Source organism: Phyllobates terribilis, unplaced genomic scaffold (genome assembly GCF_046119375.1).
Source record: "Phyllobates terribilis strain yellow unplaced genomic scaffold, ASM4611937v1 Scaffold_1__5_contigs__length_1240528914, whole genome shotgun sequence".
Classification (NCBI taxonomy): domain Eukaryota; kingdom Metazoa; phylum Chordata; class Amphibia; order Anura; family Dendrobatidae; genus Phyllobates; species Phyllobates terribilis.
This window is the reverse complement of record NW_027362761.1, coordinates 530,865,915-530,889,845: the sequence shown is the minus strand read 5'-3', so window position 1 is coordinate 530,889,845 and position 23,931 is coordinate 530,865,915. Positions and strand designations below refer to the sequence as shown.

Below are 23,931 nucleotides of genomic sequence, written 5' to 3'. Positions count from 1 at the left end.
GAAGAGAGCTGGGACCAGTCTGAAACATTACCGTTCTAACACACTACGCCGTTATGAATTAAAATCCAGCAGGGCACACAAGGTCCCTCTGCTCACGCCAGCACATGTCCAGTTCCGTTTAAAGTTAACTAATGACCATCTGGATGATCCAAAGGAGGCATGAGCGAAGTTTATGTGGTCAGATGGGACCAAAATGGAACTTTTTGGTAACAACTCCACCATGTTTGGAGGAAGGAGGAGTACAACACCACTCAAGAACACCATCCCAACCGTGAAGCATGGTGGGAGAAACATCATACTTTGGGGGTGTATTTAAGGGAGGATGGTTGGGGTCATGTATCGCGTGATTTTGGCCAACAACCTCCTTCCTTCAGTAAGAGCATTGAAGATGAGCTTTGGCTGGGCCTTCCAGCATGACAATGACCCAAAACACACAGCCAGGGCAACTAAGGAGTGGCTCTGTAAGAAGCATTTCAAGGTCCTGGAGTGGCCTAGCCAGTCTCCAGACATGAACCCAATAGAAAATCTTTGGAGGGAGCCGAAACTCAATTTTGCTCAGTGACAGCCCCAAAACCTGAAAGATCTGGAGAAGATCTGTATGGAGGAGTGGCCAAACTTGGTCAAGAACTACTGGCCAAACTTGGTCAAGAACTACAGGAAACGTCTGACCTCTGTAATTGCAAACAAAGGTTTCTGTACCAAATATTAAGTTCTGTTTTTCTATTGTATCAAATACTTATTTCATGCAATAAAATGCAAATTAATTATGTAAAAATCATACAATGATTTTCTGGATTTTGTCTCTCACAGGGGAAGTGTACTTATGATAAAAATTAAAAAATTACAGACCTCTCCATTCTTTGTAGGTGGAAAACTTGCAAAATCGGCAGTGTATCAAATACTTATTTTTCCTCAAGATGTAGATGTCAAAAAATGATAATTTTTTAAAATATATTTAATATAAAACCTTGCATGAAAAAAATATGTCATTTTCTGATGACACATTCTCTTTCAAGGCAGCAGAAAACAAACAGCATTTATCATCTATCCACAAGTGGTAAATGTCTGATTGCCGGGGGTCCCATTAATCACCGAAATAGGGGTCTGGAGCCCCTTGGTCTTATCACCTGCAGTGAGGAGGAAGTTACTGGAGAAGTGGATGCAGGCATCAGCTCCATTCTATGTCTATGGGGCTGACAGAGACAAATTCTAATATGCACCATTCGCAAAATAAAATATATTTACATTTAAATGTTAATATTTGGCCCCAACAAGAAGCATTTTTAGGCCACACCAGAACCCATCATTTATTTTTTTTTCATATTTTTGAGAAATCAGATAAACTCTTCCCTATAAGGTGAAAGTGCATCGTAGACTAAAACCCCCCAAATAAAGCGGATTATGGAAGCGCATTTCCAGCTTGCAACCTTTAAGTCTATTCTTAGGACTGGATGAAATATAAATGTGGCTAATTGCAGCAGGCAGTGTTTTTGCACGTGTTTATAGAACATACATGCTAGATTAAGATCTGAAAGCGCCGAATCGTAAAAAGTTATCTATCATTTTAGCAATTAAATGCTTTCTATGTATAATTTGCTTGATTAGCGTTCCAAGCCCAAAACTTGAAATTCTTCTGCTTGTATAAATAAACTACAAGGACATTTTGGTTTTCCTTATTTTCCCTCCTAGCGGTCCGAGTGAGGAGGTGGAGAAGAATTTCCCAGAATTACCAGAATATGCTCCACATCGGGAAATAACCTCCGGTATTGACAGATATTTCATCTCCATCTTGTGATTGGCTCCGCAGAGCATTGTTCACTCGGATTTACTCTTAGCGGAGGATTTTATTTTTTTTTTTTTACTACTGGAAAACACCTGCTGGAGCTGGTGATGGAGCGGCATCCATTGTTCCCGCATATGCTTACATCTAATAATGGGACTGCACCTGTCGTCGCATTCGACAAGGAAAATCTATTTCTACCTTGACAAACTATCAACGAGTATCATTTGGTGCTGTTCTGTAAGGAGAGTTTACTTGGCTACTACATAGAGGAAAAAAAAAATCCACAGTCCAGATATATATATATATATATATATATATATATATAGCAACAAAGTACATATCTATCAACCAATACTGCTAAACATTGCATTCACAGGGATCCGTCACCTCTCCAGAAGTCTCTTTAACTAAATATTTGTATAACACTCAAGATAAAATTCCGGTGCATCATCATTTATTTATTTTTAGGAAAAGCGTTGTCCTGTTCCACTACGATTCCTCCTGGAAAAATACGAAGAAGTGCGCAACTAGTTGTTACCATTCCCTCTGTAATTGGGCATGCCCCTGCACAGTGAGAGGACACCGTCTAATACCCCTGTTGACAAAGGGAAGAGTCCAATGTTACTGGGAGGAATAACAGAGGGAAGACACACGGAGGAGGTGTGAGACCCTGATTAAAGCATATTGAGGATGTTTTATTATTGGGGGTTATACAGAACTTTTTTTTTTTTTTTTTTTACAAGGGGCCTAAGAACTAACAGGCAGGTGGTTGCTAACTACCTGCCTGTTCTGCCACAGACCGCTGCTGCCGATGAAATCACGTCAACGGTGCAGCAGTTTCTCGCCGCTTTGCCGACGGGACAGGACTGCCAACGTCATTCTGATTGATAGCCAGTTCCCCGCTGACATAAAGTTGACAGAGCAGCACCTTCTCTTCTGCTCTGCTGAGGGGCCTTACTGCAAACATGTTGAAGGATAGAAGCTCCCTGCTGACATCGCGTAGACAGAGCAGCAACTTCTCTTCTGCTCTGCTGACGTGACTGCTGACATCATGTTGAATGATAGCCGGCTCCTGCTGACATCACGTCGACAGAGCAGCGGCTTCTCTTGTGCTCTGCTGACGTGACTGCTGACATCATGTTGAATGATAGCCGGCTAATGCTGACATCACGTCGACATAGCAGCGGCTTCTCTTGTGCTCTGCTGACGGGACGTGACTGCAGATGTCACACTGATTCACAGCAGGCTCCAACACTGACAGAGCGGCCTGAAAGAAGAGCTGCTCTGTTGATGTGGAGCCGCTGTCATTGACCGCTCTATTTCGGCACCGGGCAGGACAGGCAGGTAGTTGCCTTTGATCACAACTATCTGCCTGTTTTTAGGCCCATAGTATAGTCCTGGATAACCCCTTTAATTACAGCTTTTATTTCATAATAGGGCCCAATTTAAGGTAGTGGTTTGTATCGGGTATGGTGGTTTTCCCCTTTGGATATGGAACGACAACTTATTTTTATCTTGTAAATGGTCAAATTTTAAAGGGCTTTTTAATTTAAAAATGAGCAAATTGTGATTGAACCACCCCCCCCCCCCCCAAAAAAAAATACATACCTGCCTACCAGAACTCCTTTGACGCTGCAGTCAATCAGCCAAATAGCCAGAGATTGTCTGTAGCGGTCACGTGCTGTCTGAGCCAGAAGAGAGAGAGCTGGGAGACTGTTTCGTCCAGCAAAGATGGCACAAGCTGGACAAAACAGTATTGGCTCTCTTTTGGCTCAGGAGGCAAATGAATGCTGAAGGCAATCAACGACAGCTGACTATTGCCAATTATCACGTGTTTCCCCCCACCTCATAGTAAGAGGAAGCAAGAAGACTGGCGGAGAACATGGCCAGCACGGTATAGGTGTTTTTGTATCTTAAAACCACCATGGAACCATTCTGAAGATTAAAACATGTAGTGGACAAACCCTTTAAATGTGAAGCCAAAACTGAAACCGGAATATAAGATTATAGATCCACCACTTAATTACTGAGAACTTTGCGCTGCGGGGATTCGCCGGTTTCTGACCCGGGACCTAAGGGTATGTATGAGTTATACATACTCCCAGCCAGAGCATGTCCAGTGAGAGCGGCCTCACTCTATACAAGTGTATGGAGCGAGGCCGTGCCCACTGGATGGGCTCTAGCTGGGAGTATGTATAACATATACATACCCTCCGGTCCCAGCTCAGAAACCGGCGAATCTCCACAGCGCACAGTGTGTACTCCGGGGGGATTCATAAGTCTGCAATCACACAGAGTGACCGCAGACTTATCGGTTTGGACTGGGCAACCCCTTTAAGAAAGAAATGGTGCACACGATTCTTGACACAGCGATGTCCATCTCTATGTGGTTGTGTCTAGTGCTGCGGCTCAACATCATATTCAAGTGGATGATCACTGGCTGCAATACCAGAAACAACCACCGGGACTGCTGTGTTGACAACAATAGTGTAAAAGCTGTGGCACTAGGGCAAGCGCTGCAGACTTATTGAAACTAAAGGGGGTACCGGAGGTCAGACCACACATCACACAATGATGATACTAAAATATTTTTACGCTTTAAAACATGGAGGGCGTAAATACTGCAACCCACCCCGGCATAAAATAGTTGTCACAGCTTTTATCCCCAAGTCTTGTACGTACTGTCTCTGTAAATGCCTTTCATTCTCTCCATAAGTGATTTCTACCATAATACCTAATAAAATCAATCTCTGCCGCGATGACAATGAAGAGCGCAGAGGCGCACTGACATTGTCTGTACCGAGCGAGCAAAAGGAAATCTAAGAGCCGACTACAGGAGCCAGAACAAAGCAAGAATTTCTCTAGATGGATTAGCGAATGTCTATGAAAATACCGTCACATTGCTGAGCGCTGCAGCTGATTTGGACTCTTGGCTATTACCGGACTTGGCGTTCAGCAGTTTCCTAGAGCTATGAACTCCCTAAATCGCATCTAAATATAGATAAATTTATCAAAGGCTCAATTGGAAACTTCAAAAACATTTTAAATAGACACCAGGAGAAGCGTTTGTAGTTTAAAGGTCATATTTATTAGGAGATTAAGAGTTGTATTATTCCGGGGCTATAAATACAGCGCAGCTGACTTCGCTCGCAGTCAGACTTACGGACGGCCAATAACAATTCATTTTGTGGATACCCTGGTCCGTTTGTTCCAAGAAAAGTTTGCTCCATAAGACTTGGATTTTGGCTTTGGAATCCTCTTCTCGTCAAGCTCGTAACTCCATCCTATAAAAATGACATAGAACCAGGCCTTGATTAGATGTAAACACGAGGAACAGAAACTAAACATAGAAAATTACCGTCAAGTGACATTTTTTAATTCTCACGTGACCGTGCAGCGGTATCAAGCATCAAAGGGACGGTTTATATACAAGACGTAAACATGGGAGGCGAGCGAGCGCCGGAATGGGAGGAAAATGGTTCTTTTCTGCTTTTTATACAGCCCGACCTGTAGAAGGACATGCAGGGCTCAGGGTGTATGCAAATATGAATTGTAAATGTTAGAAAGAAGACATTTTTACTAAAACTTTGTACTTCAATTCTTCACCTATTTAAAGACTTTGTCCACTACTTTATCACTGATGATATATCCTTAGGATAGGTCATCAATGTCTGATTGGTCAGGGGCCGAAGCCCGGCACCTCCGCCGATCAGCTGTTCTTGGTGTTGGTGGCGGCGCCTGCCGGAAATGCCCAATTGCGGAGCTGCTCCATGTTCTGGTAGTGGCCGCAGCTGGGTACTGCACACCGCCAAATCAATAGGAGGCGGTACCCGGCCACCAACACTGGGTATTGCACATAAACTACTTATTTTAAACAATTTTTCATAATTGTTTTTTTGGTTCCTCCGGTAATGATATATATTTTTACATTTGGAGATATATCTATCTATTTTCTTGATTAGCGCTCCAAGCCCAAACTTGAAATTTTTCTGCTTGTATAAAATATTTATACATCTCCAAAAAAAAAACATGCTTGGCCATTGCTGCATTTGTAAAAGTCCAAACTTTAAAATATAGTAATCGAAAGTGATTGGCACTCCACTGGTAATGCTGGTGCACGTGGAAAAATAGATGATGCGAAATCAAGAAAGTCCCTGCACTCACATATAGGTTTTTTTTCTTTTATTCAAAAAAAAGGGATGCGTTTCAGCCCACCCAAACTTCTTATCAGTAGACTGCAAATGAAAGCTTTGGATGGGCTGAAAAGCGTTCAGTTTTGTAGAATTAAAAAAAAAAAAAAAACTATACGTGAGTGCAGGGACCCTCTTGATTTCGTAAACTTTAAAATACAATAATATTTATCCCGCACAGTGAACCGTAAATAATAAATTAAAAATACAAAAATCATCACCCCCCCCCCCAAAAAAAAAGTGGATTAAAAATGCAAAACTAATAGTTGCACAATGTTTTGCGAAAGTATTCACTCCCTTGACATTTTTCGGGTTTTGCTACCTCACAACCTGGAATTTCACTGATTTTTTTTGAGGTTTTGCATCAGTTCATGTAAAGAACATGCCTACAGCTGTGAACATTTGTTTTTCTTTTTATTGGGAACTAAACAACAAATAGGAAAGAGTAACTGAAAACTTCAGTGAGCATAACTATTCACCCCCATAAAGTCAGTACTATGTAGAGGCTCCTTTTGCGGCAAATACAGATGAAAGTCTCTTCGGATAAGTCTCTATGAGCTTCCAACATCTGGCCACTGGGATTTTTGCCCATTCCTCAAGGTTCCTTCAAGTTAGAGGGCTTCCTCTGGTGAACCGCAATATTTAAGTCTGACCACAGATTCCCAATTAGATTAAGATTTTGGCTTTGACTAGGACAAAACATTTACACGTTTCCCCTTAAACCACTCAAGTGTTGCATTAGTAGTATGCTTTGGGTCATTGTCTTGTTGGAAGGTGAACCTCCGTCCCAGTCTCAAATCACAGACAGACAAACCCGGTTTTGCTCAAGACTATCCCTGTATTTCGGACCATCCATCTTCCCCTCGACTCAGAACATTTTCCCTGTCCCTGCTGCTGAAAAGCATCCCCACATCATGATGCTGCCATCACGTTTCACTGTTGGGATGGTGTTCTTGAAGTGATGAGCGGTGTTCGTTTGGCACCAGTGTTTACCTTGGTGGCTCCAAAGTTCAATTTTGGTCTCGTCTGACCACAGCACCAACCTTCATACATTTCAGGAGTCTCTTTTGACAAACTCAAACTAGCGTTACAATTTGTGCTTGTAAGTAAAGGCTTTTTTCCGCCCACTCTTCCATAAAGGCCACCTCTTTGGAGTGTATTGTGGTCGTATGGAAGGATACTCCAGTCTCTGCATGGGAACTCTGCAGCTCCTTTAGGGTTACCTTTGGCCTCAGTGCTGCCTCTTTGATTATTGCACTCCTTGCCCAGGCTGAGAGTTTTGGTGGACGGCCCGCTCTTGGCAGGTTTGTTGTGGTACCATGTTCTTTTCATTTGATGGTGCTTCGGGGGATAATCAGAGATTGGGTTATATATATTTTGTTTTATAATCCAACCCTGACTTGTACTTCTCAACAACTTTTTCTCTGACTTGTTTTGAGATCTCCTTGGTCTTCATGGTGTTTGGTTAGTGGTGCAGCCTCTGTGGCCTTTCAGAAAAGGTATGTATATACTGACAGACACGTGACACTTAGATTGCACACAGGTGGACTTCCTTTCACTAAGAATGTCACTTATGAAGGTAATTGCTTGCACCAGAAATTTTTAGGGGCTTCATAGCATAAGGAGTTAATACATATACTCATGCCGATTTTTAGTTATTTGATGCCATAAATTTATGTCTATATTTTTCTCACTTCACCAACTTTTCACCAACTATTTAGTGCTGATTCATCACACACAAATCGTATTTCAAAAATATTTAAACACAGATTATAAGGTAACAAAATAGGTAAAAGGCCAAGGGGTGAATACTTTCGCAAGTTACTATATGTATCCCCCCAAAAAAAGCCATTTTTTAAATAAGCTGTAAAACATAATATGTGCATCTATTGGTATTTAAATTCCATTTGGTATTACTGTTATAGTACTAGCTGCAAAATATATTACATTATATGGCGAATTGAATAATCTAATTTAAAACCCAACACACAAACAAACAAGCCCTCCGTGAGGCTGTGTAGACAGAAAAACATGACTACTGGAAGACTGGGTGGAGAAAACGAAAGATAGGCGGTGGGGGGGGGGGGTTGGGGGTTAAGGAAGGGGTTAAAGAGGTTGTCCAGTTTGGAAAGTCCATTGTCATCTATTAGTGATGCTCAGTTATTAAAGGGGGGTCCTGTGTTAAAAATTCCCATCTTATGGCTGGGAAAGAAAGCAGCCACAAAGGGGCTCCAGCTACGTAGGACCTGTCATGCATTACCCACCGATATGGAGAGGAAAGGTGCAATGATTACAATACATAGACCACTTCGGGGAGAATTTTTTTTACTTTACTTAACCCCTTAATGACCCAAGAATTTTTTCATTTTGGTGCTTTTGATTTTTTTCACCCTTTTGTTCCAAGAATCTTAACTTTTTTATTTTCCTATAGACATCTCTGCATGAGGGTCTGTGTTTTGCAGGACAAGTTATAGTTGTGAATGATACCATTAACTTTGCCATACTGGAAAAGCAAGAAAAAAGTGCGGTGAAACTATGAACCCCCCCCCCTCCCCCCCCCCCAAAAAAAAAAAAAAAAAAAACCCACAATGCTGGCATTATTCATTGTGCAGAAAAATTACCTGGCATTATGATTCTCCAGGTCAGTATGATCACAGCAATTTTTTTTTTCAATATTTTAGTTCTAAAAAAATAACATTATATATCTATATCTATCTATCTATATATATATATATATATCTATATCTATTTATCTATCTGTCTATAATATAACTGGGGATGCATGTGTCTGTCTGAAGCCTTTATAGACTGCGCATGCGTGACGCACAGTCTGGCTCCAGACAGAAGACCCGCATCCAGCTGTTACAAATAAGAGGAGTGTATGGCGCCGGAGATCGCAGTATGCGTAGACACTGAACACATACCGCGATCTCCGGCGCCATACTTACCTGACCGGGAGGAGCGTTGCCGCGGCGCCTCTCTTCGCCGGAGTCCGGGACAGGAGTGAGGCGTCGGATCGACATTTGCAGTGTGTCTTCAGCAAAATGGCGCAGGACAGCGCGGTGCTCCGGCGCCGCACACCTCCCCCAGCCTCCGGCAGAACAGGATGCAGCAGCGCTGGAGCACAGGGAAGAAAGGTGAGGATAACTGTTTATTTTTTTGTATGTGTGTACAGCGTGAAAGGGATGAGGGGGCCACACATACCAGTATTGTGGGGTGAGGGGATCATGCATACCAGGATTGTGTGGTGAGGGGATCATGCATACCAGGATTGGGGATGAGGGGTGCCACACATACCAGGATTGGGGGGTGAGGGGGCCACACATACCAGCATTGGGGGGTGAGGGGACCATGCATACCAGGATTGGGGATGTTGTATACCTTGACTTCTCCAAAGCGTGTAATACCGTGCCACACAAAAGGTTGGTTTATAAAATGAGAATGCTTGGTCTGGGGGATAATGTGTGCAAGTGGGTAAATAGCTGGCTGAGTGATAGAAAGCAGAGGGTGGTTATCAATGGAGTAAGCTCAGGGTGTGTCAGGGTTACTAGCGGGGTGCCTCAAGGGTCTGTCTTGGGCCCTATATTATTTAATATATTTATTAATGATCTAGTGGAAGGGTTGCATAGTAAAATAGCAATATTTGCAGATGATACTAAACTTTGTAAAGTAGTTAATACAGATGAGGATAGGGCACAGCTACAGGAGGATTTAGATAAATTGGGGAGTTGGGCCAAAAAATGGCAAATGGGGTTCAATGCCGATAAATGCAAGGTCATGCACATGGGAAAAAAAAACCGCAGTCACCCATACATATTAAATGGGAAACCGTTGGGGAAATCTGACATGGAGAAGGACCTGGGCGTCTTGGTTAACAGCAAATTAAATTGGAGTGCCCAGTGTCAGGCAGCAGCTGCGAAGGCAAATAGAGTCATGGCATGCATCAGAAGAGGAATAGGGGCATATGATGAGAACATTGTTCTTCCTCTGTATAAAGCGCTGGTAAGGCCGCACTTAGAATATTGTGCACAGTTCTGGGCTCCGGTGCTCAGGAAAGACATATTGGAGCTAGAGAGGGTACAAAGGAGGGCGACTAAGGTAATAAAGGGAATGGAGGGACTAGAATACCCAGAGAGGTTGTCAAAATTAGGCCTATTTACGTTGGAAAAGAGAAGGCTTAGGGGAGACCTCATAAACATGTATAAATACATCAGGGGGCAGTACAGAGATCTCTCCCATGACCTGTTTATACCAAGGATGGTGACAAAGAAGAGGGGGCACACTATGCGTCTGGAGGAAAGGAGGTTCCTGCACCAGCATAGAAGGGGATTCTTTACGGTCAGAGCCGTGAGACTCTGGAACTCTCTGGGAGAGGAAGTGGTGATGTCCAACTCACTTAATGAGTTCAAGAGAGGCCTGGACGCCTTTCTTGAGAACAAAAAATTACATCTTATGCTTAGAGCGACTAGAGGCTGTTATTTTTGCAAAAGGAGGATCTACTAAATATTAATGTCACTTTTCTGGTGAGGTGCCCATACTTATGCACCTTTCAAATTTTGTTTGAATGCAGATTGCACATTTTCTGTTAGTACAATAAACCTCATTTCAAGGCAGAAACATTACTGTGTCCAACAGTTATTACATATATCAAACTGAAATAGCTGTTGCAAAAACACCAATTTTTATATAACATTAAGCTTAAGATTAATAGGGTTCCCAAACTTTTTCATATAACTGTATATATATAAACAGCTATGGGTCTCAGAAAATGGCAACACAAGCACACATATATACATATGTATATACATATATATATGTGTGTGTTGCCATTTTCTGAGACCTATAACTATTTTTCTGTCCATGGAGCTGTGTGAGGGCTAATTTTTAATGTCCTGAGCTGACATTTTTATTAATATCATTTTGGGGTATGGATGGCATTTTGATTGTTTTTTGTTTGTTTTTTTTGCTTTTTTTTGAAGGGGACAAATGGCAGTTTTGGCCAATTTTTCTTATCTTTTCAGCGCTTATATTTCATAATTTTATATTTCGTTAGGTAGATCTAATTTTTTAGACATATCGATAGCATTTTTTTTTTAACCGTTATTTTTGAAGGGGGAAAAGTGAAGCAATTGAAACTTTTAGATAATAAATATATACATTAGTGTGTGTATGTATGTACAGTTGAAAGCAGAAGTTTACATATGCTATATAAAAAGACACATATCCATGTTTTTCTCAATATTTGACAAGAAATCAGAATAAACCTTTCCTGTTTTAGGACAATTAGGATTACCATCATTTTTTATATTTGCCAACTGCCAGAATAATGAGAGAGAGAGAATGTTTTAAGGCATTTTTATTACTTACTGCAAAGTCGAAAGTTTACACACATTTCATTAGTATTTGATACCATTGTCCTTAAACAGAATGACTTGGGTCAAACGTTTGGGATATCCTTCCACAAGCTTCTCACAATAGTTGGTCAGAATTTTGATAACAGCTGATCGTTCGCAGTGCCAAGTGTCAGATCCCCATCGATCTTATGAAAGTAGTAGAAAACTACTTTCAATGTATGTATTATGGACTCAAAATTATTTTTGCAGGTGGGTTTCTTAGAAAATAGGCTTTTTGATTCCCTGCATTCTGCTGGCTCCGGAAGGAGTTCACTGGGCATCCATCAGTGTGCTCCTTCTGGCAGAGTTGGAAATTATTTTATCTGTCTTTTTATCAGCTGATTTATGGCCACATAAAATTTGAGCTGATCTCTGCAGTGGCCATAAATCAGCTGAGCGAAAAATACAGATAAAAAAAGTTACAAACTCATAGCCCCAGCAGGCTCACTACAAGGTTTCTCAGTTAACTCATTCTGCAGCCAGTGAAAATCCAGTGAAAAGTCCTATTTAATTTACCCTGTGGTCATACTGAAAGTAAACACCCACGGCCAAATTTCTCCAAAGAAATTTCAGTCGACTGCTGAAGGTCCCAGTATCAGGGGTCACTCTACAACCTGCTTATTGTCAAAGTGTCCATCTAACAAGTAGGGCTTGTCCATAGTGGAGAATCCCCTTAAGGCATACAACATCACAGGTCATTTGGCACTGGAAGAAAAGTTGAAGAATGGCAATATGAAGATGCCAAAGCTAATGACGAGGCTCAGTAACGTTACTCACCGTTCTTTTCAGCAAATGCAACAGCATCTTCTTTACAGGAGAACGACAGAACCATGTTAGACAAGGGGTCAGCGCTACAAAACAGAAAATACAGAATTAAAAGCAGTGTTCAGCCTCATTATCCGATCTATAAGGAGCAGAAGTTTGAGGTCTCCTGAGAGCACACATCCGCGAGGAGGACACGGCTTTATGCTTCCAACCACTCCAACACCGGAGCGATGAGAAAATCCCAGCACTTTTTGCTTCAGAAGCCGCTGGCGGTTTTGTACCATAGTTTGATGTCTAACCACGGCCCAAAAGGGATTTTCTTGGAGGCTGATAACTTCCTATTAGTGGGGTTCTCCATTTCAAACAATCTCTGGGAGGCTCTATTGCCGGCTGTTACCAGTTAGGAGCAAAGAAAAGGGAAGAAACAAATGATCTGTGCTACCCTGTCCCGGCATCCGTGTCCATACTCTGGAACTTCCTCGCGCGGCATTCTAATTGTACCATCCATGGCTCCTCTGGCGTTTACAAGGCCACCATGACGTACGTCAAGGAGCTTAGTAGTTGAAAGTAGCTCAGGATGCTGACATTCGAGTGCTGTGTAAGTTCTCGCTGCCCTGGTACGGCTGAACCGAAGAAAACGCCGGGACTGGGTAGTGAGAATCTTTTTGCTCATTTCTAGCACAAAATTATCTCAAACAACAAAATAAGTACCGTAAGACTTACCTCCTGAATGTCCTGCTGCTCCCGCCAGAAGTCATCTGCATCCACTCACATGACCATCGCGGTCAGTCACTAGCCTCAGTGGTCAGGTGCAATCCATACAAACTCCACCACTGAGGTCAGTGCCTGCAGCGGCCAGGGGATAGATGTATGGGGAAATCATCACTTCTGAGACCTTCAGAGTGGCAACACAGGAGCAGAGGATTTAAGGAGGTTTATGAAATGTTTAAATTTCTCCTGGCCAAATTTTAAAAAACTCCGGAGAGGACAGGTCATAAAATCATAGAATGTTGGAGGGAACCTCCAGGGTCATCTGGTCCAACCCCATAAGTTGGTTACAAAGGTCCTCAGAGACGCTCTTTATAACTGCTCCCCACTCTGACAAAGAGATATTGATCCTGAGCAGGGGACCTTTGATATCGCACTTAGGTTAATGGAAATTTTGTAAACTGGACGAACCCTTTGAAAGTAGCCAATAATATCCGATGAGTATGAAATATTTTACCCTAAATTTATTTGACTGTTTTTCTATGGTATAACGCACGGGAAGTCCAGCAATATGTCTGTCCTCATGATCACGTCTTTATCTTACACATCTCCAGAGACACAAGGGACCTCCAGTGTTTATTAGGACTAGTAACGTTCTTGCTTTCTGGGGATTACGTGGAGGAAAATGACCAAACTTGGCTTTGTGAATATCTACGCGAGCGGCCAGCTTGACTTGACTGTTAGCGGCTCCGATGTTTATTATAAGAGTGTAATTACATAGTTAATCTTCTGTAACAAATTTCTCTCACCAACAACATATGTCGCACAGAGCTCCGAAACATGAAGAGGTATACACAAGCCGGCGAGCTGCAAACCATGTGTATACATTCTCTGTGCAAGCGAACCGCACAAATCCAATCAAATGAAAGCTGCACAACGTGTGGGACGGGGCAGAGGGTCACAGCTCTCCAGAAACCCTAAGCTTACACTGCGGGACTACCTGCGCCAAGACGGTAAGGAGGACACCCGCATCGCCGCTTCATGAGTCATCGAATGATTCAAAAAACATATCAAAAGAACGGACAATAGATTCTGCTTTATTCCCTAATAAACAGCGCCACTTTAGTTCTTAGGCTGTGTCTAATATTGCAGGATTAAAAAAAAGATAATTTTTCGGACTCTGAAACACTCCATAACCTCTTCCCGACTAGACAATTTTTTCATTTTTGGACTTTAGCTTCTTTCCTCTTTTTCCAAGTGCCAGAACTTCTTTTTTAATCTTTCTGTCAAAGCCGTAAGAGGGCTTGTTTTTAGTGGGATGACTTGTCATTTTGAACGACACCATTCATTTTCCCATATAATGTACTGAGAAAAGAAGAAAAAAAAACTCCAAGTGGGGTAAAATGTTGAAAGAAAACCTCCGCAATCCTGCCACTGGCTATTGAGTTTTGCTTTTGTGGCGCTCTTTTTGCACAAAACTCTGAACTTTGGTTTGTGTTTCCGAGATTTGTGACTACTTTATTTTTCCTTTAATGGGAGCTGTGTGAGGGCTTGTATATTGCATGGCGCATCGATGGTGTTATAGATGAAAACTTTGGGTTACATATAACATTTTCATCGTTTTTTACTGCGTTGCTTGTGGGAGAAGTTTGGCAGCAGATAAAACGGCAATTCTGGAGTTTAGCTTTATTTTTCTCTTTACGGCATTTACTGTATGGGTTAACTTTATTTATTGAAAATCTGGGGGTGACCTGAAGAGTGTGCTGTACACAGGACATGTCCTCGCAATCTGATGAATCTGGAGGAAGAATTCCTTTTTTTTTTCTTTTTCCACCTATGGGTAATATTAACCCCTTTATAAACTATGAGGTATCTATAAGTCATAAGTCGCCTCCCCCTCTTTGGCACGGGCTCCGGCGATGAGCCTGCACCTTTTCAGGCACAATACAGCTGATCTGATCAGCTGCCATGTGCCCCTAACAGCTGTGGGTGGAATCGCGATCCGCCCCCGGCTGTTAACATGTTAAATGTCGCTGTCAATCTCTGACAGCGGCATTTAACATGCATGCACCGGAAGCACGTCACTAGCTCAGCCCATCGGCGCCCCTGTCACATGATTGCGGGGCGCCATTGGCACCCCGCAATCATGTGACAGGGGCGCCGATGGGCTGAGCTAGTGACGTGCTTCCGGTGGGTGACATGACAACCCACGGTCTGCAAGAGACCCCAGTGGTTGTCATTGCCGATCTGCTATGAGCGCCGCCCCGTGGCCAGCATTCATAGGAGATGATCATTGTTAGCTCAAGTGATTTGAATCTGTGATCATCCAAGAGACAAGTAAAAAAAACATATATGTTTTTAAAAATATTAAAAAAATATAAAAAGTTTTTATAAAAAATACACATATTTGGTTTCACCACGTTCAGAAACGCCAGAACTATCAATATATAAAAATAATTAATCCAATTGGTAAACGGCGTAACGAGAAAAAAGGAAAAAAAAGGCAGAATTATGTTTTTTTGGTCACCGCAACATTGCAATATAATGCAATAACAGGCGATTAAAACATCGTATCTACACCAAAATGGTATCAATAAAAACCGTCAGCTCGGTGCGCAAAAAATAAGCCTTCACCCGGTCCCAGATCACGAAGAATGGAAACGCTACGAGTCTCGAAGAATGGTGCCTTTCTTTTATTTATTTATTTGACAAACTTTGGATTTTTTGTTCACCACTTAAATAAAAAAAAAAAAAAAAACACTATACATGTTTGGCATCTGCAAACTCGTAATGACCTGGGAAATCATAATGGCAGGTCAATTTTAGCATTTAGTGAACATGGTACAAAAAAAAAAAAAAACAATTGTGGAATTACAGTTAAAAAGTTATGAAATTATTTTTCTTGGTATAATTTTTTTTACATGACAAAAAAACCTGGAATTTTAACGGGGGTGTAGACTTTTTATATCCACTTTCTGCTGAAGCATTAAAATTTCCCTTCACTGGAACTAACAGGACTATTTCAACTCCTGAAAGACAAGCCCAAAGTATGATCTCTACTGCACCAAACTTTACAGTGGGCACAATGCAGTTAGGCGGGTAACATTCTCCTTCACCAAGCCCAGACTCGTCCATGAGACGCCATATAGAGAAGTGTCATCCATCACTGCACAGTACACAGTTCCACTGCTCCAAAGTCCAGTGGAGGTGGTTCAGCATTGTGCTTGGTGATGTAAGGCTGTATGTGGCTGCTCAGCACTGGAAACCTATGCTATGAAGGTCTTGGAGGGGGGCACTGTTTTTGCGCTGATGTCTCCACTACGTGGCTGCGTTGCTGAAGTTCGTTCCACCTCTCAATAATATCACTCACGGGTGATGGGTGGAAGATTTAGGAGGAAGAAATGTCATGAACTGACTTGTTACCCCAGTGGCTCCTATTACCGGACCGCGCTGATATCAGTGAGCTCTGCACCACAAGCCATTCTGTCACGTTAGTAAAGACAAACGGCACGACAAGGGGTAGAATGTTATACACCAGGGGTCGGATGTTATACTCTAGGGGGAAGCAGTGGGGCCAGATGTTATACTCCGGGGTACAGTGGGTTCGGATATTATACATTGGGGGGTGGGGGAAGTGGGACCGGATGTTATACATTGGGGTGGCAGTGGGGCCAGATGTCATACATTGGGGAGGCAGTGGGGCCAGATGTCATACATTGGGGAGGCAATGGGGCCGAATGTCATACATTGGGGTGTCAGTGGGGCCAGATGTCATACATTGGGGAGGCAGTGTGGCCAGATGTCATACATTGGGGTGTCAGTGGGGCCAGATGTCATACATTGGGGTGTCAGTGGGGCCAGATGTCATACATTGGGGTGTCAGTGGGGCCAGATGTCATACATTGGGGTGTCAGTGGGGCCAGATGTCATACATTGGGGTGGCAGTGGGGCCAGATGTCATACATTGGGGTGGCAGTGGGGCCAGATGTCATACATTGGGGTGGCAGTGGGGCCAGATGTCATACATTGGGGTGGCAGTGGGGCCAGATGTCATACATTGGGGTGGCAGTGGGGCCAGATGTCATACATTGGGGTGGCAGTGGGGCCAGATGTCATACATTGGGGTGGCAGTGGGGCCAGATGTCATACATTGGGGTGGCAGTGGGGCCAGATGTCATACATTGGGGTGGCAGTGGGGCCAGATGTCATACATTGGGGTGGCAGTGGGGCCAGATGTCATACATTGGGGTGGCAGTGGGGCCAGATGTCATACATTGGGGTGGCAGTGGGGCCAGATGTCATACATTGGGGTGGCAGTGGGGCCAGATGTCATACATTGGGGTGGCAGTGGGGCCAGATGTCATACATTGGGGTGGCAGTGGGGCCAGATGTCATACATTGGGGTGGCAGTGGGGCCAGATGTCATACATTGGGGTGGCAGTGGGGCCAGATGTCATACATTGGGGTGGCAGTGGGGCCAGATGTCATACATTGGGGTGGCAGTGGGGCCAGATGTCATACATTGGGGTGGCAGTGGGGCCAGATGTCATACATTGGGGTGGCAGTGGGGCCAGATGTCATACATTGGGGTGGCAGTGGGGCCAGATGTCATACATTGGGGTGGCAGTGGGGCCAGATGTCATACATTGGGGTGGCAGTGGGGCCAGATGTCATACATTGGGGTGGCAGTGGGGCCAGATGTCATACATTGGGGTGGCAGTGGGGCCAGATGTCATACATTGGGGTGGCAGTGGGGCCAGATGTCATACATTGGGGTGGCAGTGGGGCCAGATGTCATACATTGGGGTGGCAGTGGGGCCAGATGTCATACATTGGGGTGGCAGTGGGGCCAGATGTCATACATTGGGGTGGCAGTGGGGCCAGATGTCATACATTGGGGTGGCAGTGGGGCCAGATGTCATACATTGGGGTGGCAGTGGGGCCAGATGTCATACATTGGGGTGGCAGTGGGGCCAGATGTCATACATTGGGGTGGCAGTGGGGCCAGATGTCATACATTGGGGTGGCAGTGGGGCCAGATGTCATACATTGGGGTGGCAGTGGGGCCAGATGTCATACATTGGGGTGGCAGTGGGGCCAGATGTCATACATTGGGGTGGCAGTGGGGCCAGATGTCATACATTGGGGTGGCAGTGGGGCCAGATGTCATACATTGGGGTGGCAGTGGGGCCAGATGTCATACATTGGGGTGGCAGTGGGGCCAGATGTCATACATTGGGGTGGCAGTGGGGCCAGATGTCATACATTGGGGTGGCAGTGGGGCCAGATGTCATACATTGGGGTGGCAGTGGGGCCAGATGTCATACATTGGGGTGGCAGTGGGGCCAGATGTCATACATTGGGGTGGCAGTGGGGCCAGATGTCATACATTGGGGTGGCAGTGGGGCCAGATGTCATACATTGGGGTGGCAGTGGGGCCAGATGTCATACATTGGGGTGGCAGTGGGGCCAGATGTTATACTTAGGTGTGACAGTGGGGTTGTATATTATACACTGACTGCAATAGGAGTGAACGAAAAACCTGAATTCATTAATTAAGATGTTTGTCCCAGAACTTTTGTCCATATAATTTGTGTGTCCTCAGTCAAATACGCCGTTGATATAAAACTTCATAAAGGAGGGGACACTTTTACTGTCCATGGTAGAGGCGCTCACCCTTCCAGAGAAATGTGTAGTAATAAGACACTTACGTTGATGCCCATCCCATCAGTGGGTTTTCCCAACGCTCTCGAGAATCAAAGTCAATTCTCCATTTCTTGGTGTTCTGTACGCCGGACTGCATGGCGTTACGTGCTGGGACATAGATGTGAACTTTCCTGGTTTTCAGTTCCTCTTCTGGAAATCCAGTGATTGTGGAGATATCCTAACAGAAGAAGAAGAAAAGTATGTCATTAAGATTGTGTGTCACGTTCCCGTATCTCGAGGAAAGAATGAGAAAGCGAATTCTTGGAAAGTAATTTATTTCACAAACAGGGATACAAAGCTGAGAAAACACTGAGGAGTTAATATTAAACCAAGGTATCCCGAGGTCCCAACTCAGAAGTTGACATATTTCCAGACCAATGGCTAACTTCAGAAGTGAGAGGATTACTCAGCGGAAAAAAAAAAGTGAAAGTAATTAACATTACTAAACACTTTTGTCTACGTCGGGATCTAATTAACAAAAACTGCTGCACCCCACCCAGGGTTTCCAGGGTTTTTCCTACGGGAAAGGCGTCTCTTTATGGGAAACACCTTATACAAATGCAGATCACAATGACACAAGTCCATCATAATCAATGCAAACTATTATCCTGTCCATCAGGCTAAAGAAGAATTATAATTTTCTAAAGCGGCTTCTATAAGTTACAAGTCCGTTAATTAAGTGGCGCGGAACAATATGTCCCCTGTTCAACCAGGCACATCTACAGGAAAACTACTACCCCAATCATCATTTAGGCGCCATCTGAAGTTACATGAAATATGGTTTTTGGACGGTTTTATCAAGAATTGGATTAGAAAAGAGCATAGCAAAAATACAGTAAATATTTGTCCTACTCTGTTTTCTAGATAAAGGTTTCGGGGAATGTAAAGTATGGCAGCCACTGTGAAGTTCACAAACCAAGCTTTCCCAGTACCAGTTCTGACACATCTTCTAGCCAAGATTAGATCCAAATATTATTTTTTTACCATTTAACCCCTTATGAATCTGGGAGTTTTTCATTTCTTGAGCTTTCATATTTTTTCCACCTTTTGTTTCAAGGGCCATAACATTTTTTTTTTTCGTCGACAGTAGCTGAATGATGGCTTGAGGTTTTGTTGCTTTGTTTTTTTTGAAGCGAAGGGTTGTAATTCTGAATGTACTGGAGAACAAGAGAAAAAGATCCAACCGAGGTGAAGATGCAAAAAAAAAAAAAAAGTAATTTACCAATGTATGTTTTTACACCGTTAATTGTATGGTAGAAATGATGTAGGTTTTGTATTTCGTCAACATATTCTGAGACTTGTAATTTTTTAAATTATCCTAGGGACGTGCTTTTTTTGCGCCCAAAGCTGACTTTTTACTCATTTTTTTTTTTAGATATTTTGGGGTACTTCTGCCATTTTTATAGCTCTTTGTGTAATTTTTTTTGCAGGAAGTGTGGCAACTGAAAAATGGCGATTCTAGTGTTCCAATTTCATAGTTTTACATTTTGATAGATTGGACTTTTTTAAAACACAAAACCAAATGTGTTTATTTTTTAAATAATGAAATTTTATTTTTAAAAAGGGGTAAAGATGGGCAATTTAATTTTTTACATATTTTTTACATTTTAAAAAAGTTATTTTTTCATTTTTACAATTTTTTTTTTTTCCTTAGGGAACTTGAACCTGCAATCGCTGATCCTATATACTGCAATGCCACAGAACTGCAGTATATAGTGAAACCGATGTAAAGGATCGAGAGGGCACTCATCAGCTGAAAAACTTTATTTTATTTCATTATATATATATATGAATAAAATATGAGTTTAGAACTAAGATTGGAATATGTGATAGCACATCTAACAACAAATACATATAACAAAATGACTTATAAATGATGGACAGCGGCATTTAAAATGGTTAAACTGGTGTGATCGAAGAAAGATCGGGTTGCTGCAGTGACAGGCAGATGCCAGCTGTGCAACACAGTCCGCATCTACCTGGTATGGAGTCAGCTCAGCTCCTAGGTCATTAAGGAGTTAAATAACAAAAAAAAATTAGAGAGTTGCAAAGTTATTTTTTTATGCAAAATGAACACTATAAAAAAACAATGAAGAAATTGTGTTTTTTAATTGTAGTTGAAAATGAAAATGATTTGTGTTTTTCAGTGCATTATATGGTGTCATTGAAAACGACAACTCGTCCCTCAAAAGCCAAGCTCTCATACAGTTAGGTTGATGGAAAAATACAAATAAATTCCATATTTTCGCATAACACCCCCCCCCCCTCCAGATACAAAAAAGAAAACCTTACAGTTCTACTAACTCCTTTGTGACAGCTCTGATTTGAGAATATCCAATATTGAGAAGATGTGCAATCATTTCTGAGGAAGACATCGTTGTTTGAAATATTTCGTTATGATTTGCTTTCAGGCTAAAGTCTCACCACTATTTTAGAGTACAATTTGTGGTGAGCTCCATGTGGTTCTTGAGAGAAAAAAGGTCTCATAAATGAAAAAGTACAATGATAATTTGGGATAAAAAAAATTCAGTGAATTTGGATTATTTTGCTTTTGTTGTGTAGCAGGGAATGCTATAAAATAATAAAAGACAGTATACTTCAGTCTCTAAACCCCGAAACTTCCGAGCAGGCTTCTCCAGTGATTATTAGTGGACGCCCGATCCCAGTCAGTCCCCCTGTGACTTCAGCACCCTCCAGTGGTGGTCATCCATTGATGTCCCATTCCAGTCAACCCACAGCATAAGCACAAACCACTTGGGTGGTCATCCACTGATGTCCCGTTTCCGTCACCCCCTAGCATCTGTAGAGGCCACTTCGGTGATCACCTGATGCATACATGATGACGTCCTGTTCAAGTCAGCCCATGGCTTTAGCAGAGGCCACTTTAGCATACATCAAATGCCTCGTTCTAATCACACCAGTGGTCAACAGAAGATGTCCCTTTCCAGTTTTACCCTATCTTCTGCACAGGCCACTCCAGTGATCATCTTAAGCATAAGCAGTCATCCCTTATCTTCTGCACAGGCCACTCCAGTGATCATCTTAAGCATAAGCAGTCATCCCTTATCTTCTGCACAGGCCACTCCAGTGATCATCTTAAGCATAAGCAGTCATCCCTTATCTTCTGCACAGGCCACTCCAGTGATCATCTTAAGCATAAGCAGTCATCCCTTATCTTCTGCACAGGCCACTCCAGTGATCATCTTAAGCATAAGCAGTCATCCCTTATCTTCTGCACAGGCCACTCCAGTGATCATCTTAAGCATAAGCAGTCATCCCTTATCTTCTGCACAGGCCACTCCAGTGATCATCTTAAGCATAAGCAGTCATCCCTTATCTTCTGCACAGGCCACTCCAGTGATCATCTTAAGCATAAGCAGTCATCCCTTATCTTCTGCACAGGCCACTCCAGTGATCATATTAAGCATAAGCAGTCATCCCTTATCTTCTGCACAGGCCACTCCAGTGATCATCTTAAGCATAAGCAGTCATCCCTTATCTTCTGCACAGGCCACTCCAGTGATCATTTTAAGCATAAGCAGTCATCCCTTATCTTCTGCACAGGCCACTCCAGTGATCATTTTAAGCATAAGCAGTCATCCCTTATCTTCTGCACAGGCCACTCCAGTGATCATCTTAAGCATAAGCAGTCATCCCTTATCTTCTGCACAGGCCACTCCAGTGATCATCTTAAGCATAAGCAGTCATCCCTTATCTTCTGCACAGGCCACTCCAGTGATCATCTTAAGCATAAGCAGTCATCCCTTATCTTCTGCACAGGCCACTCCAGTGATCATCTTAAGCATAAGCAGTCATCCCTTATCTTCTGCACAGGCCACTCCAGTGATCATCTTAAGCATAAGCAGTCATCCCTTATCTTCTGCACAGGCCACTCCAGTGATCATCTTAAGCATAAGCAGTCCTCCCTTATCTTCTGCACAGGCCACTCCAGTGATCATCTTAAGCATAAGCAGTCCTCCCTTATCTTCTGCACAGGCCACTCCAGTGATCATCTTAAGCATAAGCAGTCCTCCCTTATCTTCTGCACAGGCCACTCCAGTGATCATCTTAAGCATAAGCAGTCATCCCTTATCTTCTGCACAGGCCACTCCAGTGATCATCTTAAGCATAAGCAGTCATCCCTTATCTTCTGCACAGGCCACTCCAGTGATCATCTTAAGCATAAGCAGTCATCCCTTATCTTCTGCACAGGCCACTCCAGTGATCATCTTAAGCATAAGCAGTCATTTCTTATCTTCTGCACAGGCTACTCCAGTGGTCACCTGTTGCACATCCGATGATGTCCCATTACATTAATCAAGGAAAAAAGGGACAGAAGTTCCAGCTTCATAAACCGTCCAAAATTTATTATTTAGAAACAGATTGCATAATCAAATTCCATATCAGGACAAGGAGCTCCATTTTTTCCTTGGATATTGTCCTACGAGTGGTTCCTCGTGTCCCTCTCTCTCAGGACGCCTGAGTCTAGGTGAGCTGGTGTTTTTATATTTTTTGCTATTGCATTAATACCTTATCTTCTCTGCAGGCCATTCCAGTAGTCATCTTAAGCACAAGCAATAACGTTCCATAGCAGTCATCCCCTATCTTCTGCACAAGCCACTCTGGTGGTCACCTGTTGCACATCCGATGACATCTCATTGCAGTAATGCCTTATTCTCTGCGCAGGCCACTCCAGTGGTCACCTGTTGGACATCCGATGATGTCCCATTGCGGTAATCTCTTATTTTCTGTGCAGGCCACTCCGGTGGCCACCATCTGATGCACATCTCATAACGATCTGTTACAGTCACACCGATGGTCATCTGACGCACATCCAAAGATGTACTATTACAGTCACCCGTTGGCTTGAGCGCAGGCCACTCAGTTGGTCATCTTATGCACATTCGATGATGTCCACTTTCTTCCACCTGACTACTGCAATCAAGCCTCAGCAATTGGGTGGATGGCAACCTGCCCTGGTGGACACAACCAGAGTGGCCAGAACTAGAGCCAAAGAGGTTAGTGCGACATTCTCTGAAAAGTTTTCTTGTAAGTTAGGCAGCGAACGTTTTCTATGACCACATTAGATGGTAGCGATCTACAGCACCAATACCAGTGCGTATGAAAATATACCCTTAAGGGAACCGCTGTGTATAAAATTCTCTACTATACCGTCATAGGGTCACCTTTAGCTCAAGGAGGGTGATGCTCTGCTTTAAGCCACACGTGTGTGACTTTTTCACACAGAAAAATTAATTAATAGTTCATGCATTGGAAATTTTACTGCTGACAAAAGCATGTAAGGCACCTTCCGGCAGAAAAATGTATTGTGTAATCCAGTACCAATCATATAACAATGTCAAATCTGAGGATTGCCAACAAAAAT

General features: G+C 43.0%; 1 protein-coding gene and 1 long non-coding RNA gene across 2 annotated transcripts in view; one reads left to right on the top strand and one right to left on the bottom strand.

The window, feature by feature from the left end:
* LOC141268406 (uncharacterized) overlaps window positions 1-23,931 on the top strand; it is a 33,327-nt gene that overhangs the window by 6,599 nt on the left and 2,797 nt on the right. Inside the window, exon 2 of the long non-coding RNA XR_012321402.1 lies at window positions 23,353-23,563. This is a non-coding gene — a long non-coding RNA (uncharacterized lncRNA). The remainder of the gene's footprint in view (window positions 1-23,352; window positions 23,564-23,931) is intronic.
* Window positions 4,849-23,931, bottom strand: part of NDUFS4 (NADH:ubiquinone oxidoreductase subunit S4) — a 188,491-nt gene continuing 169,408 nt past the window's right edge. The window contains exons 3-5 of the mRNA XM_073680323.1: window positions 18,551-18,723; window positions 12,144-12,217; window positions 4,849-5,067 (exon numbers count right to left, since the gene is read on the bottom strand). Coding sequence (XP_073536424.1) covers window positions 4,964-5,067; window positions 12,144-12,217; window positions 18,551-18,723 — 351 coding nt within the window. The 3' untranslated portion in view covers window positions 4,849-4,963. The remainder of the gene's footprint in view (window positions 5,068-12,143; window positions 12,218-18,550; window positions 18,724-23,931) is intronic.